We start from the raw sequence: 15,818 nt of genomic DNA, 5'->3' as shown, positions 1-15,818 counted from the left end.
ATAAATGTGTACCCTAACAAATATCTAAATATTTAAATAATTAGGTTGATCTCTACACAACAGTGCAGATGGCTCAATGATTAGCATGCTAATGAGACATAAAAAGCTTTAGCTTAACTTAAATTTTCAGCTGTGCTGTGAACTGAAAGTTAGTGATAGTTCAGTTAATGCTGCCCACTACATGGCTTCACTATACATACTTGTATAGTGCACATTTTCCTTTTTTGATAGTATTATTGTGGGTATTACCTTAAACTGAAGCTGTTTATTCCTACTCTGCCCACTTTGCTGCTGTGATAATGTGAATTGCCCAACTGTGAAAGTAATAAAGCCCATCTTTATACTGCCCGGCCACTCAGACATGTTGTCAGGGTTAACTGACTCTTGTCTTCTCTAGCTTAACCTTCTCTGCCCTCTTCCTTGCTCCACCAGCCCTCAGAGCGACAGATTGTGGTCGGCATATGCGCGATGACAAAGAAATCCAAATCCAAGCCCATGACTCAGATCTTGGAGCGCCTTTGTAAGTTTGACTACATTGATGTGGTCATTTTTCCTGAGGAGGTCATCCTGGAGGAGCCTGTGGAGAAATGGCCCCTCTGTGATTGCCTCATCTCCTTCCACTCCAAAGGTAAAAATTGCAAACCGAAGCATCTGTTGCATGAGGAGAAATGCGAAGGTGGGAGGGAGACATGACTGGGGGATATTAGGGTTGAAACCTTACCTGGTTTAAGTTAGATTTGAAATGCTATTTTTATTTCTTTACTTTTTGTGATTCATGTCTTCTTCTGCTGCTTTTTTTTTTTTTTTTTTTTTGTTTTGGGGTACCTAAACAAGATGAGATGCTTCTCACCACAGATCAGTTCATTAGTAAACACAGGAAAAAACTGTCCTTTGTGAAGAGATCATATAGCAAGTACAGTAAAATAGTGCAACAGTAATAATTAAAAGGACTTTCTCACCATTCTGACAGAGTTTGACTTGTGAGAAACAGTAAAGTAGATCCTGTATACTTCTCATTATTTTCTGTCACACATGTAATGTGACAGCGGCATTTTCCCCCAAGTTTTCAGACTTAGCATCTATGCTAAGACTTAGCATCAGACTCGCACTCATTTAGATCAAATGCTCTGCTTGATCTAAATGAGTGCAGATATCCTTAATGAGCAAATGAGAATGCATTATGAGGCCTGTGTTATTATTTTTGCAGATGTGTCTCCACTGCAGACTGTAAATACCTGTTTGTTAACCCATTTATTTTGACCACCTCACATGTATTGCCCAAAGTCATTTCTGCTCTTCCAGATTTTTGAAGAATTTCATCCCCTCACTTGTTGATCACATCTTCAAAAAGCAGGTTGAACATGGCCCTGCTAAATTATACCAACTTCATAACACAGAAAGCAAAAACATCTTTATATATTTTTAAGTACTGAGGCCATTAAAGGACATAATTTTGCTCCTGGGTGTCAGAGGGTTTCAGTGATGACTGTTTAAAACTTCAATGAACTGTAAATGCTTTTAAACACTTCCTGATTAAAAATGCTCATTTTGGAATTGAAGTAAAAACATTTCCAACATTTGCATCTAGGAGATATTCAGTTTTGTTGATCTCTTATTTGAGGACTCATACACTGTTGTATATCCAGAGTTTTCAAAGCATAAAAAAAATCTCGATTACTGTATTATTTTTAAATGCCGGTCCAGCTTGTACTGACGAAGATATGTTTTACTTTTTAGGTTTCCCTCTGGACAAAGCAGTGGAATATGCCAAACTCAGGAATCCACTGCTCATCAATGATCTCAACATGCAGTATTTCATTCAGGATAGGTACGTGTGAGCACACATGCACAGCTGAAGGTTATCACAATGTAAAAACGTAACTAGCTAGTTTTAAAATTAGGCCTCAACTGTGTGGCCGCCAGTGAAATGGTGGCAGCTGTGCCTAAAGGGTCCTCCTAAAATATCAGTTTAACTCTTAAAGTACATTTATCAGATGCTGTTGAATTTTCCAGAATGTATTTAAAAAAACAAACTCACTGTTTTGCTTGGAAGAGTTTTGATGTCAGTGAAGCTGAAGGGTGAGCTCATTCATTGGAGCGGCTTGCAGGAGAGATGGGAATCATTTTCAAACATTTGCATTGCTCTCTGCCACGGTCCTCATGCAAACCCCCACACCTCTAACACCGGCTTTTGCTTGCCAAAGGGAAATTCTAAATGTGAAATTCTTTCATGAATCTGATTTGTTTGCATCTTTGTTTTTGTTTTTTCCTGGATAATCAGAGCAGCGAGAGGTTGTGTCATGTGAACAACATTGCTATTTTCACATGTATTGCATGTTCCCTCCGACTTGCCCAGCTCTTGCATACATACACTGCTCATGGCCACATTAAATAAACTGTGACGTTTGTTCTCGGAGGCTCACTAACTCCAATCGTTCCATGTCAGGAGGGAAGTGTATCGGATCCTGCAGGAGGAGGGCATCGACCTGCCTCGTTACGCTGTGCTGAACCGAGACCCTGACAATCCTGAAGGTGGGCTTTTACTTTGTGTTAAAGAAGTATTTTCATTTCAACAGAATGAACACAAGATAACATGGTAAATATTAAATGTGGTGATTTCTGCTACCGAATATCACATAGAAAACATCAGTAATCTAATTAACTGCCATCTTTAAGCAAAACTAATTTCATTCCATATGTAAACATCAATGCTGTAGATTTTTCTGTATGTTTTAACTATTTCCTGGCAACCTGAATTTAAAAGCTTTAGTCTTGCCCCGTGCAGAGTGTAACCTGGTGGAGGGGGAGGACCAAGTTGAGGTGAATGGGGAGGTGTTCCACAAACCCTTTGTGGAGAAACCAGTGTGCGCAGAGGACCACAACGTCTACATCTATTACCCAACATCTGCCGGAGGAGGAAGCCAAAGACTCTTCAGAAAGGTACCCGTTTATCACTGAAGCTGAAAAAATACCATGTTTTTATTATGACAATTAGCTTAACATGCTGAACATTAAATGTGGCTATATGTTTATTTTGGGGGGGGGGTTTCTTCTTCTGTGTTTTTCTCTCTCTTTGCTGCAGATAGGGAGCCGTAGTAGTGTGTACTCCCCAGAAAGCAGTGTACGAAAGACTGGCTCTTATATCTACGAGGAGTTCATGCCGACAGATGGCACTGATGTAAAGGTACCGTTCATAGTTATTTGAGGTTTATACATTGTTGAACTGATGTGGTGGGAGCTACCATATTGGTCAAGAATAGACAAATGAAATGTTTCATCTGCTCTGAGACGTCTTCTGAGTCGTTGGCTCTGTGCTGTTTCTTAGGTTTATACAGTGGGCCCGGACTATGCTCACGCTGAGGCCAGGAAGTCTCCAGCACTGGATGGGAAGGTAGAGAGGGACAGCGAGGGGAAGGAGATCCGCTACCCAGTCATGCTGACCGCCATGGAGAAACTGGTGGCCCGCAAGGTCTGCCTGGCATTCAAGGTAAAAGACTCGCACAAGCGCACCATGTGTGAATGTAGTGAGTGTTCACTGTGAGCCGTGTAACCGCCGTGGTCTCGTGGTCCCTTTCTTGTTGTTTTTACTGCTTCCTGTGCCTCGAGTGGTCAAAGACTGTACACCTGTTTATGTAACCCTTGTAGAGTCTCCAGATGTGGGGAAAACGATGAGTGAAAGGTGAAACTACTTAGATTTTTTTTTTTTAAATAAATGAAAGGAACTAAAATCACTTTTTGAGTACACAGTGTAGTAACCAGCTGCTTTCTGCTGCTTACTCTTCTAACACCTACAATTCATCTTATACGACTCATAAATAGAAGAAACTCCTTCACTCTGAACAAAGTAAAACGCATGACTGCAGCAGAAGGCAACAAAAAATGTATTACTGCTAAGAAATTTAATGTTATTTGGAGAAATGTAGCATTTTGTTCCCGTAATGAAATCTTAAAACGGCTTCTCAGTTGCTCTATTTTCTATCCAGTGGAAAACAACACATATGCACATTCTTTATGTCCAATGTCACCAAATTAATTAAAATGAAAATCCTACTTCACCTGTTTAGTTGTTTGAATGTGTTTTCTGCTCAGCGGCTAACTACATTCTCATGCACTGTGAACCGGCTTTAATGCTTTTGCTTGTGTGATTATAGCAAACAGTGTGTGGGTTCGACCTGCTCAGAGCCAATGGCCATTCGTTTGTCTGTGACGTTAACGGCTTCAGCTTTGTCAAAAACTCCATGAAATACTACGACGACTGTGCCAAAGTCCTGGGGTAGGTGTCGCTGCTATACTGTGTTAAACACTGGACTGTGACTTAGATGGACATGCTCAATTTCAAACAGCCGTGGATTGATTAGCACAAGGAAGAGCTGATGGAATGAGCTTTGCTTCGCATTTAGTCATTTTGTTAGTTTTTCTGCTTTTCTCGACATCTCCAGGAATATGGTAATGAGGGAGTTAGCCCCCCAGCTCCACATCCCCTGGTCCATCCCCATGGAGGCTGAAGACATCCCCATCGTCCCAACGACCTCAGGAACCATGTATGTAGAGAAAAACAAAAGATTAACTAATTCTGAGGAAAGATGTTGTTGAACGGCCCACTGTGTGTACTACACGTCTTTGTCTTATAAATTCCTTAAATGATTTTTTTTTTTTTAATTAAGGGACATGTTAAAATATTTTTGCACTTAAAAATATTTTTAAGTGCAAAAATAATGAAAACATAAATTAGTTTTTTATTTTATTTAATTAAAAAAATTTTGTTGCTTAGTACTACACGGGATAATAAGTTCCATTTTTCATTTCTCATTTTAGCCTTCACTTAAAATTATTCCCAGATGGGATTATGCAAAATCCTCAAAGGATTCCCAGAATAATTCTTAAGGGAAAAAAAGTAGTTATGGGAAAATGACACAACACATTAACAGATGGTTGCTTGGGTCCACTGAGATCCCAAACTCAGTTTAGCGTCTGTTTGAAGTCTCTGGTGTGTTTTGCCTCATTTTTGTATTTCTTCAGGATGGAGCTGCGCTGTGTTATCGCCATTATCCGACACGGAGACCGCACCCCAAAGCAAAAGATGAAAATGGAAGTCCGCCATCCTCTGTGAGTCGCTCAGACTAAGCCTTGAGTTGTCTTCCTTCTTCCCTGGTCATACAACTTAATGCTTAGTTTTGTTTTTTTAAAGTACAAAAATTTATAATAAAGTTCTGTATATGTGGAAAAATAAACAAGACAAGGGAAAACATTTGTGTACTGGATATATTCCCCATCCCATAATTTACTCATGAGCGTGTCCATATATACATAATTTAACATGAAAAAAGTAAACCTTATGTTGTTAAGAGATAACAGATACAGCTCACTGTCATCAGAATCAATCAGAATCAGAATCAGAATACTTTATTGATCCCTGGGGGAAATTATTTTTTGTTACAGTGCTCCATTTTAAACCAACATTAAGACAAGACAGACAATACGCTAACTAAGAATAGTACAATATATACATATATATACATACATACATACATACATAAGTCACTCATAAATAAATATTTGGAAAAGAAACATGTGTAGCTGTAGCAGCAAACAGTGTGTTAAGTGGATGCGTTGTACAGGGAGATGGCCACAGGCAGGAATGATTTCCTGTGTCGTTCAGTGGTGCTTTTCGGTAATCTCAGTCTCTCACTGAACGAGCTCCTGTGACTGACCAGCATGTCATGGAGTGGGTGGGAGGTGTTATCCAACATTGTCTTTATCTTGGACAGCATCCGCCTCTCCGACACCACCTTGAGGGAGTCCAGCTCCATCCCCACAACATTGCTGGCCTTACGGATCAGTTTATTAAGTCTGTTGGCATCTGCGACCCTCAGCCTGCTCCCCCAGCATGCAACAGCATAGAGGATCGCACTGGCCACAACAGACTCATAGAAAATCCTCAGCATTTTCTGGCAGATGTTGAAGGACCTCAGTCGCCTCAAAAAATAGAGACGACTCTGGCCCTTCCTGTAAAGTGCTGTGGTGTTTTTAGCCCAGTCCAGTTTATTGTCAATGTGTACTCCAAGGTATTTATAGTCCTCCACAATGTCAACACTGACCCCCTGGATTGAAACAGGGGTCAAGTGTTTCCTGGTCTTCCTGAAGTCCACGATCAGTTCCTTGGTCTTTGCCACGTTGAGCTGCAGATGATTCTGCTCACACCACGTGACAAAGGAGTCGACCACAGCCCGGTACTCTGTCTCATCATCCCTGCTGATGCATCCAACCACCGCAGAGTCATCAGAAAACTTCTGAAGATGGCAGGTCTCTGTGCAGTGGCTGAAGTCTGTGGTGTAGAGGGTGAAGAGGAAGGGGGAGAGGACAGTCCCCTGTGGTGCCCCTGTGTTGCTAATCACCTTGTCAGACACACACTGTGGGAGACGTACATATTGTGGTCTTCCTGTCAGGTAATCAACAATCCAGGACACCAGAGAAGCATCCACGTCATGAGTAAATTATAGTATAGAAACATCTATTTACAGGATTTACAAGAAGCATAATTTATTAAAGGGACTGTGGAAACAATTAGATTTATTTTCCACAGAATGAAATTAACACATTTAGAGGATGACATTTGATGACCTTCCCCCTCCTGTACCCATAATGAGTTTTGACACGTCAGTAGATATTAATATAGATATGGTTTGATGATTAGTCAGAGTAGTTTCCAGGTTTCTCCGTGTGTGGCTGCATAGGCAGAGACCAGCTTATGATGCTCACTCAGTCATTTTGTTTTATAAGCCTGAAAGACTTCCCGATGCATTGCTCTGAGTAGACTTTCAAGGAGTAATATAGAAGAGAACAGATGGTAACAACAAGTTTATAAGCTACCTCACAGAATTAATGCTCACTCACGGCTTTGAATTGGGCAGCCACTGTTGAATGTTGCTGTGCATTTTATTTCAAGAACTTCCCCTCAGAAACTTTAACTCTGGGTCAATGATGGCAGTGTCTGCTGTCTGCAAACCTCCTGGTTGTCTGCTTTTCTGTTTGTGCCTGCATTGGTTTCCTCAGGCCGCTCCGTCTAGAGTGCGTGCGTGCATGCGTGCACACGTCACTCTGTTGGCCCAATGATGGACTGGTGACCTGTCCACTGTATAAATAGAATGGGCTCCAGCTCTTTGCGAACTTTTTTTGGATAAACATTTAACATAAATGTTTTGTTTTTTAATTATTTTCTGATTTTTTTTTCCTCTGCTTATCCTTCACCAGCTTCTTTGAACTGTTTGAAAAGTACGGAGGATATAAAACAGGAAAGCTAAAACTCAAAAAACCAAAGCAGCTGCAGGTGAGAGACAACACTAATAATCTCCTGCTTCTTTTTTCCCAGGCTGTCTCTTATTTGCATATTTGTTTTTCTTTTGTTTGTTTGTTTGTTTTGACTGATTATGACTGAATCCTTTAAGAATAATAAAGTACTGTTAAACATTCCCACATATTAAGCGTTATCATCATCATGGACCACAAACCTTCATTGTCTTGTTGTCTAAATATTTACACTCCGCTGTCTAAATCCCGTCTTGCACACTGCGTTCATGCCATCACTGCGTGCAGCTCAAGCTCCAATATTTCACCAGCACTCGAGTTTAAAGGTAAAAACCTCTGTGCTTCCAGGAAGTGCTGGACATCGCTCGCCTGCTCCTGGTCGAACTGGGTCAGCATACTGACTGTGAGATTGAGGAGAAGAAGTCCAAACTGGAGCAGCTTAAGACTGTTCTGGAAATGTGAGTGACATTTCACCTGGAAAACAAACACACACACACATCATCACTCATCACCCTCCTGTCATCTCAGTCATCAGCAGATCAGCAGACTTTCTCATACTCACAAACAGACACCTTTACCATGAAGACGCTCCCTCCCTCTTGGCTTGTCTTTAACTGCGTTATCTTTTCTTCCCTCCTCTATCCCTCTTTCCCACCCACCCATCCTTCCCTTCTTCACCCATCTGTTCTCTCAAAAGGGAATCCAGCTTGAATGACAATCAGTACGCACCCTCTCCCTTCTCACTTGTAAAGGATGAGGTTTTACTGGCCTCCTTTTCTTTAGCCAACCTAGACTGTGTGTACAAAATATTAGAAATATTACAGATCTTTTTATGTTTCAGGCAGACCAAAACTCTGTGAAACTTTTTTTCCCTCAGATTTCACTGATTAAAAAATAAAGGAAGCAGAAGATGGATTAGTTATTGCATTTTAAGATTAGGCATTTGGAAGATATTTCTAATGTTTTGTACGCTAACTGTCGACTTAATTTCCATTAAAATTCATTCATTTGTAGCTATTAACGTCAGACACATACACAGTCAAATGTCTCTGATTATTTCACTGTGTTTCTGTGTGTGTAAATCAGCGTGTGTCTGTGTGTGGTGCTACTTCGTGTGCATGCTTTCCTCACCACCTGTCAGCTACACTCTAAACCTCCTAATGTCTTCCTTCCTCCTGCCTCAGATCTGCATTCTGGTAATTTGATGGCGCTGTACTCTGCACAGGAGCACATTAAAAATCATTAGAAAGACAGGGACGGTCAAATTTGCAAGAAAAGCACCGTTCAAACTACTGGCTGTTTAAACGCAGTGACATCACCATTTTTAAGCCTCAGCGGTAAAATTTTGCCTGACGCTATGTTTGTTTTTTGAAGCCAGAGGTTTACCACATTTGGATGAGAGGGTGAAGTACTCAGTTATCCAATAACACTAGCTAGCTTGATTGGCAAGCTGCATTCATAAACTGTGCAAGTGCAATGCAAAGATGCACACATGTGCAAATTAGTTTGTAGTAACAGTCTAATAAAATGCTAGACTTTCACTCAAGAAGACTGGAGCACAGTCTTAGACAGACAGTACCACACAGCAGGGTTTATCATTTTTCAGATGATTCCATTAAAAGCGCTCCAGAAAGCACCACCGACGCTAAGACGGCAGGGCGGTCCATTTCAGTGTCTCTAATTAGTTTAGCTGAGACTTGGTAGACACCGGTCGACTACAGCCTTACGTGTCGGCACATTTGCCAGTTAAAGCAGCCACACCCATGTTTCCAGTAACAAAGTTGTTTTAAAGAAATTCATCAACTGTAGAGTTGTTAGGAAATCTGTTATGACGATTCTGAGGCCAGGACTAGAGTGTTTTCTGGCAGGCTGTGAAGCTATGCATTTTATGTCAACTAATTTTACACCTTGATGTAAGTGGGCCAGACCAGCACCCTTTTCTGCTGGTGTAAGGAAGATTAACTACACATTTAATTCGTTAGGCATTTAATTATAAGAACAAGAAGTGCAGTCTCAACAATACGTTTTAGTTCTTCTACAGGATAAAGACATCTATCAGCACTCTTTGGGCTTGGACTGTTTGGACTGAAAGAAATGAATGTGGAGGATTAAATGTCTCCTAGTTCATTTGCCCAGACTGTCCTGTTTTTGTTAATAGACAGAAAATGTCCTGTTTTTTTTTTTTGGTTTTTTTTGTTTGCTTGTTTGTTTGGGGGGGGCTTTCTCTCAGTTAATTGTTTATCTATTAATTACTTACTTATTTACTTTGGCGCCGTGTGAATGGCCGTAGAGGAGGTCTTTTACAGCTTTTTTACTACCGGTAATGAGGTTATAAAAACGCGGTTAAAACTCCAAATTTTATACTCTCCTTTTTCCATCCACTGGGCCAGACTGGAACCTTTGATGGGCCGATTCTGGCCTCCAGACCTTATGTTTGACACCCCTGTTCTAGAGGAACTGCAGTTTTTGACTTTTGATGAATAAATATAAAATTAAACTGTCAGTGAAGTAGAGAGGAAAGCCAGCTCATGTACAGTGATCAAGCGTTGCATAGCAAGGCCCTTAAGTCTGAAGGGCATCTATACGCGTGCTGTGAGCTTATGCAGTAGTGTAAGCTATCCTGCTTTTTCAATCTAAAAAAGCTATAAACAGTGATCATGTTGCTTCCATTAAGACACAGAGCTAGGGAGCTGGCCACTTTAAAATCATGTGGAGCTACGCAGATGAGACCAAACCACATTTCCACATTTCTATAAGCGTCTGCACCTGCTTTCCCTTATTTCCTCCCTTATTATTTATAGACTTTGTTGCATCCTCCAATACTGCATTTTAATCCAATAAGCCCGACCTGTCTGATTGTTCTGGGTGGTCCTTTTGCTCCTGCTCACATTCTCATGTGCTTACACACAGATACGCAATTACAAAGAACTGCAGTAAATATTTACCTCCAAAGTGACTGAAACAACTGCTAATAGTAGTGCTTACTGTAGCAGAGTGTATGATCGTTGTGTCATTGAAAGTTGTTGCCTTGGTCTTATCTCTCTTAAGCTCGCCTTGTCATAAACATGGAATGAAAGTCAGACGTGTGTTTGCTGCTAAACATTTGGACGAAACTCGTTGATTTGAGATGAAATCTATTCGATTGTCTCACTGCATACATATGAAACTTTGTTGTGTTTGCTTGATGGTGTGTGTGTTCATCCCCCCCACCAGGTATGGTCATTTCTCAGGTATCAACAGGAAAGTCCAGCTCACCTACCTGCGGAATGGCAAACCTAAAGCATCCAGTGAGGAAGAAGGTATCGTACTCGGACACCGATTGTTGTGTGTGCTGGGTCACAGCGATAAATTATATGTAAACAAATACACACGAATGGTGATTGGAAGTGAATGTCAGTGTAATCAGTCATCAGTTAGTAACTGTGTTTTGGAGCCTCGCCTTCAGTGTTTTGGTTGCACCTCACCACGGACAACATTATTTGTCAGTATGGCTACAGAAAAAAGAGTTTTGATTATTTATATAAAGAAAAATCAAATGTTAAACTTTCTGCTTCTTGTTTCAGATTCTAAGAAGGATGGCCCATCTCTGCTGCTGGTGTTGAAGTGGGGTGGGGAGCTGACGCCTGCAGGCCGGGTTCAGGCTGAGGAGCTGGGCAGGGCTTTTCGCTGCATGTACCCCGGAGGTCAAGGTACCAGCCAGACACATGCTCTAGCCTATAAGATGTCGTTACAACGACTCTCACGCCTTCTGCTCTGGTGTCATTTTTCAGTCCTCCTTTGTAATTTCTAAAAACGGCACCGTTTGCAGTGCCAACACATGATAGGAGTCATACATGCACTGTGTGAAAAGAGGTCAGGCTGAAACGGCTATGTTAGAGTTGACAAGCCAGATTTTCAGGCTTCCAGCTGCCGCTGCAGTCTTTTTATCCCACTCATTGTCATTTGTGGCTGTGATGTTGTAGAAAGATTGCTGACTCACTGTTGCCAAGAGCAGGAACTTTAAAGTGTTACTCAACAACAATTATATACAATATTATTATAGTGTGGGACATCTTAGATTGTAGCAATAAAAATAAAAAACATAAGAGATTTGCTACGAGTAGCCTTTCTAAAGTTTACTGAAAAGTGAACTGAGGAGTTGCATGCACAGCATCTGTAAATAAAAATTACTGATGCCTAAAGTAATGATGGACTGCACATTTTTCTTCTTAGCTCATCTGCAGATGGCAGTAAACTTTAAGTAAACTTTGCTGTGATTGGCCTGGACTTGCAAGGAAAAAGGTGTAAACAATGGGGGGGGGGGCTTCTGTGCTCACAGTCAAAGCTGTCCCAAAGACAATCAAATTAAAAATTTCACTGTTGTCAATATCGTACAGAGCAAACACCAGAAAATGTTTGGCCAGGTTTAGTATGAACAGCCAGTGCTGTAACAGTGAGACAGAAGATAAGGAAAACAATGATAGGGATGAAGGACTTTGGTGACCTAGTTACACTGTTTATATATAAAAAGATTAATTCATTTCTTTTAAATGGAACAAGCATTTTAAGTTTAAAGAAATTGCAGTTAATTGGTAGTAAAATAATCTTTAGTTTCAGGTGGAAAAATTAATGAGACTAATCTTGCCACTTCAGTACAATCACTCATGTCTTGCAGACACCTTCTGAGGACATTAAGTCACATTTTTACCTCAAGGCTTTAAAACTGTTCGAACAAACTGCTGCTCCATAACAGAGTGAACTCTCTCTGTTGAAGATCACGTGGTCTGCACCACAATAAGCAGGAATTATGACCTGGATTTAAGAGTATACTGTCAACACCGGCTTAAACAGTCTGATGTGAAAGGTTGTTGAGATTAAGCAAAGATGCTGAGCTGCAACTCTAGTGAAGGCTAACAGTATCAGGACAGAGGACCTAAACAGAAATGCAGTCAGTGGATGATTTATTAGGTACACATGTAAAATCGAAGCCAATACAGTCATCTGAGCTATAAAATTCATTATTACACTCGTAATAATAACTACTTCTTACTGACACACTCAGAGGTATTAATTTGGCTCTATTCATTCCTATAGTGTTGTAGATTCAATTATACTGATGTGTCCCACTCTAATAAAATTCAATAAAGATATAACTTTAATAAAGAAATAATTCACGTAAGACTGCTGTAACCTTACATCGTAGCCATTGTGCTGGATTGAAGTGTAGCCTCAACTATGGGGGGGGGGGGAAGAACTGCTTACACATTTTTTTTAAAGTACTGATTTAAATTCATGACATTCAATATTTTTTTTTCTATTTTTTTTTTTTAAACCGTAACAGTACCTAAGCTGAAAATGCTGCTCGCACTGCCACCTAGAGGCTGTACCAAGTTGTCCTGCAGTTAGGTGTGGCCTCATCTGAGAACACCCAAAATGGGTTTTGTTCAAAGTGTTTTAAAACAGAAAAGCAGCTTTAATTTCTCTCTGTTCAGATTGAGCAGTAAGAAGTCAGCTGCAGGCTTTTCTTGACGTTATTTCCTGTAGGGTCTTACAATTTTAGTCATCACCTGTCCTACCTAAAGGTTTGTTTTGTGCTGCATGCAAAACTCAAACTATAAAGAAAACCAACCTGAAGCAGAACTAAAAGTAGACCTTGTGTTGCTTCTTTTTTATCTATAAAAAGAAGACAATTGTCTCATCCCAGCCACTGTTTTCAATCCTTTCTTTCTCTCCACCACAAGTTTTGTCGATTAACTCTGCTCTTCTCTGTTGTTGTTGCTCTATGTAAACTACTAGCCGGTAATCGCCGGTCCCTTGGCTGCGATTCCCCTATTGACTTTGGTAAGAGAAGGGTTTCCTGGATATCACCGCTCTTCCGCTCCTCTGTCATTCTGAGCGTTTGTCGCTCCGTCCACTAACGTGTTCTGCTCTCTCCTCATATCATCATGATTTTGGTTAATTTCACATGGCGACTAGTCCTGTTTTGTATCAGATTGCTGTGGACTGCTTTATTTTGTGTCGATGTGTTTCCAAGATGATCCTCCAATGTAGACACTGTTTAGGTCACTTGCCCGTACATATGTGGGCAGCTAAAGTGACTGGAGCTTTTCTTTTTCAAAGCTAACGCGCATCATCTCACACTAATCCTACTGCATTTTTTTTCACGAGTTGTTGAGATGTTGTTTGATAAAAATCTATTTTGGCCTGTGTTAAGCTTTAAACAGGGATATGTCTTCATCACGTCCCAGATTTGCTGATCTCTGTCAAATGAGGCATGGCGATGCAGTGTCAGGCTACATGCAGAAGAGAAATGCATGAAGCATCAGTGTGATTTGATCTGTAGCGTTAGTTTGCATCCACCCCCTACATTAACATGGCATACTGGGAATGTTAAAAGACTTGGTCTGTTTTCAAAGAGAGGTAATCTAGGATATTTAATCTCATCTGCAGGGGAGTTATTGTCACAAATTTTGGGGAGACTACTAAAACTTCAGTTCACTTCACTTTCACTTCATTTTATATTCAGCTTAAACAACAACATTTAAGTTCACATTTAAGTGAAACGAACCCTATTAAAATCTGACAAGCCGATGCATTTGAACTGAAAGTGATGTTGCACTCGCACATGTGCTGTACTGGCCCGTTGTGCAATATTTGATGGAAATCTTTGCTACTATTGGGTACAATCAAAACTAAAATTTGTTTTTCTCTATTCTTTCAACTACCTCACCGACTCAGTCGTTTCTTTAAAAAAGAAAAGGAAAGGGAAAAAATGTGTTGTACTGTACATCTGAGTGCTGTAATCATGCCAGTTAACTGTGGCGCTCCACTCTGTGTTCAATTCTACAGGTGACTATGCCGGGTTTCCTGGCTGTGGCCTCCTGCGCCTGCACAGCACTTACCGCCATGACCTGAAGATCTACGCCTCTGACGAAGGAAGGGTGCAGATGACGGCTGCTGCTTTTGCCAAGGTAACTATGTCACTGTATTGGAAGACTAAACTCTTCATATAAATGTTACTTTAGTACTTAAGCGATTCTGATGGAGCTTGAGGAGAGCATTTAAAGCAGCTTTGCATGAACAAGACCCACTTGTTTGCCATAAATTGGAGCCGCTTGGCTTGCTTTCCTGGCCAGTGTGGAATTTATGTTCCCACTGCTCAATATTAAACACAGAAGTGTGATGGCTGTAAAACGGCTAACTGATCATCTGCAGAGGAATGGTCTGTTTGAAGAGTTTGAGACAGGTTGAGAATTTATCCCAAAAATAGAAACAACATTAGTTAGGGGTGATCGTGGCTCAAGAGTTGGGAGTTCGCCTTGTAATCGGAAGGTTGCTGGTTCGAGCCCCAGCTCGGACAGTCTCGGTCGTTGTGTCCTTGGGCGAGACACTTCACCCGTTGCCTACTGGTGGTGGTCAGAGGGCCCGGTGGCGCCAGTGTCCGGCAGCCTCGCCTCTGTCAGTGCACCCCAGGGTGGCTGTGGCTACAATGTAGCTTGCCGTCACCAGTGTGTGAATGTGTGTGTGACTGGGTGGATGACTGGTTGTGTAAAGCGCTTTGGGGTCCATGGGGACTAGTAAAGCGCTATATAAATACAGGCCATTTACCATTTAGTTAAGGTTATGAATGACAAGACAAGCGTAGTGATGAGAATGGACTCATCTACCTTGTTTGCTTCGGGTTACTCGTCACGACTTAACCCTCACATATTTATGTAATTTTTTAACCATTTCAAATCTGATGCATGTCTGCAGGGTCTTCTGGCTCTAGAAGGGGAGCTCACGCCCATCCTGGTTCAAATGGTAAAGAGTGCCAACATGAACGGACTGCTGGACAGTGACAGCGATTCTCTGACTGACTGCCAGCAGAAAGTGAAAGCCAGGCTGCATGAGATCATGCAAAAGGACCAGGACTTTACAGAGCAGGACTACCAAAAGGTGTTGTCACACATGGAATTGCTCAGTTAGTGATAAGCTGTATGAGGCAATTTCTTGTTTGCAAGTAAAGTCTCCAGTTAGTTTAAACAGTTAAATGTGCCTCTTAATCCAGATAAGATTTGGATTATCCAAAGAATTTTGCAACTGCTCATACATATATTGACCGTCTTTTCTGGCATAATCTCATGCGTCGTGTTTGGCAGAACATGTTATCTATTTACTTCTGCTTCTATCGTGTCCCAGTTGGCTCCGACTGGCAGTCCGTCACTGGTGAACTCCATGAAGGTCATAGAGAATCCAGTCAAAACCTGTGACAAGGTGTATGCCCTCATCCAGAGCCTTACATCGCAGATCCGAAAGAGACTGGAGGACCCCAAGTCTGCAGGTACTGAGAACCTGCAGAAAGGCTGCCTTTTAAAATGTTTTACTGTCTTTAAACCCTCAGTATTTATTTTAGTCATCAGGTGTTATGTATGAATAAGACTGATGCAGAAAAGCTTGTAACTGTAGTGTGTATATATGGAGTTCAAAATTGATCCACCCCTCATTTCTTTATATTCTGGTAGGAAAATTGGAACCATGTGGAGTTATTTATT

At 41.1% G+C, this 15,818-nt stretch overlaps 1 protein-coding gene across 7 annotated transcripts in view; it reads left to right on the top strand.

Moving 5' to 3' along the window:
* The window catches only part of ppip5k1b (diphosphoinositol pentakisphosphate kinase 1b), a 49,762-nt gene that overhangs the window by 14,426 nt on the left and 19,518 nt on the right, over positions 1-15,818 (top strand). For 4 of the 7 annotated variants that reach the window (XM_085282892.1, XM_085282891.1, XM_085282889.1 and 1 more), the window contains exons 3-20: positions 433-628; positions 1,738-1,828; positions 2,447-2,532; positions 2,786-2,940; positions 3,083-3,184; positions 3,326-3,487; positions 4,152-4,273; positions 4,440-4,541; positions 5,020-5,106; positions 7,252-7,327; positions 7,654-7,763; positions 8,003-8,026; positions 10,519-10,604; positions 10,869-10,994; positions 13,081-13,125; positions 14,134-14,255; positions 15,040-15,222; positions 15,466-15,607. In XM_085282892.1, the coding sequence (XP_085139018.1) occupies positions 433-628; positions 1,738-1,828; positions 2,447-2,532; positions 2,786-2,940; positions 3,083-3,184; positions 3,326-3,487; positions 4,152-4,273; positions 4,440-4,541; positions 5,020-5,106; positions 7,252-7,327; positions 7,654-7,763; positions 8,003-8,026; positions 10,519-10,604; positions 10,869-10,994; positions 13,081-13,125; positions 14,134-14,255; positions 15,040-15,222; positions 15,466-15,607 (2,017 nt within the window). The remainder of the gene's footprint in view (positions 1-432; positions 629-1,737; positions 1,829-2,446; positions 2,533-2,785; positions 2,941-3,082; positions 3,185-3,325; positions 3,488-4,151; positions 4,274-4,439; positions 4,542-5,019; positions 5,107-7,251; positions 7,328-7,653; positions 7,764-8,002; positions 8,027-10,518; positions 10,605-10,868; positions 10,995-13,080; positions 13,126-14,133; positions 14,256-15,039; positions 15,223-15,465; positions 15,608-15,818) is intronic. The other 3 variants (XM_085282893.1, XM_085282890.1, XM_085282888.1) reach the window with 2 other exon arrangements.

The sequence above is a fragment of the Mchenga conophoros genome, linkage group LG7, assembly GCF_057382185.1.
Source record: "Mchenga conophoros isolate Kocher_MC1m ecotype Shallow Benthic linkage group LG7, M_conophoros_male_GT1.1, whole genome shotgun sequence".
Classification (NCBI taxonomy): domain Eukaryota; kingdom Metazoa; phylum Chordata; class Actinopteri; order Cichliformes; family Cichlidae; genus Mchenga; species Mchenga conophoros.
This window is presented reverse-complemented; position numbering and strand designations above follow the sequence as displayed.